Source organism: Brassica oleracea, unplaced genomic scaffold, assembly GCF_000695525.1.
Source record: "Brassica oleracea var. oleracea cultivar TO1000 unplaced genomic scaffold, BOL UnpScaffold24464, whole genome shotgun sequence".
NCBI classification, from domain to species: Eukaryota; Viridiplantae; Streptophyta; class Magnoliopsida; order Brassicales; family Brassicaceae; genus Brassica; species Brassica oleracea.
The window spans coordinates 1-280 of NW_013640975.1; the positions used below are offsets into that span (position 1 = coordinate 1).

The 280-nt window shown below is 39.3% G+C and overlaps 1 protein-coding gene across 1 annotated transcript; it reads right to left on the bottom strand.

Annotated features, from left to right (window-relative positions):
- Positions 1-6: 6 nt before the first annotated feature.
- Positions 7-280, bottom strand: LOC106322415 (protein C2-DOMAIN ABA-RELATED 2-like; the record flags this gene model as incomplete). Its single annotated transcript, XM_013760431.1, is given in 1 exon segment — positions 7-280. A coding segment is annotated over 1 exon segment (156 nt), but the record flags the coding sequence as incomplete, so codon positions are not given.

Consider the following 280-nt stretch of genomic DNA (forward strand, 5'->3'; position numbering starts at 1 on the left):
TTTTTTTTTTTTTGAGAAAAGTTGAAACCCATACATCATCTCTATATGGAGACCGAAGCCCCTCCCACGCCAGCTTCATAACTAGTATATTTTCTAACAAACTTCCTGTAATATAAAAATAGATCTAGTAAGCAACATCCTCATCCTCCTTTATACTCAGAAGACCTGAGACATCGATCCACTCAAGCTGAATCTCGACCTCTCCACACTCAACGTTCTGGAGCTTAAGGAACATATTCTGGACAATCTTTCCTTTGTTCCACACAATCTTGCTCTCTTC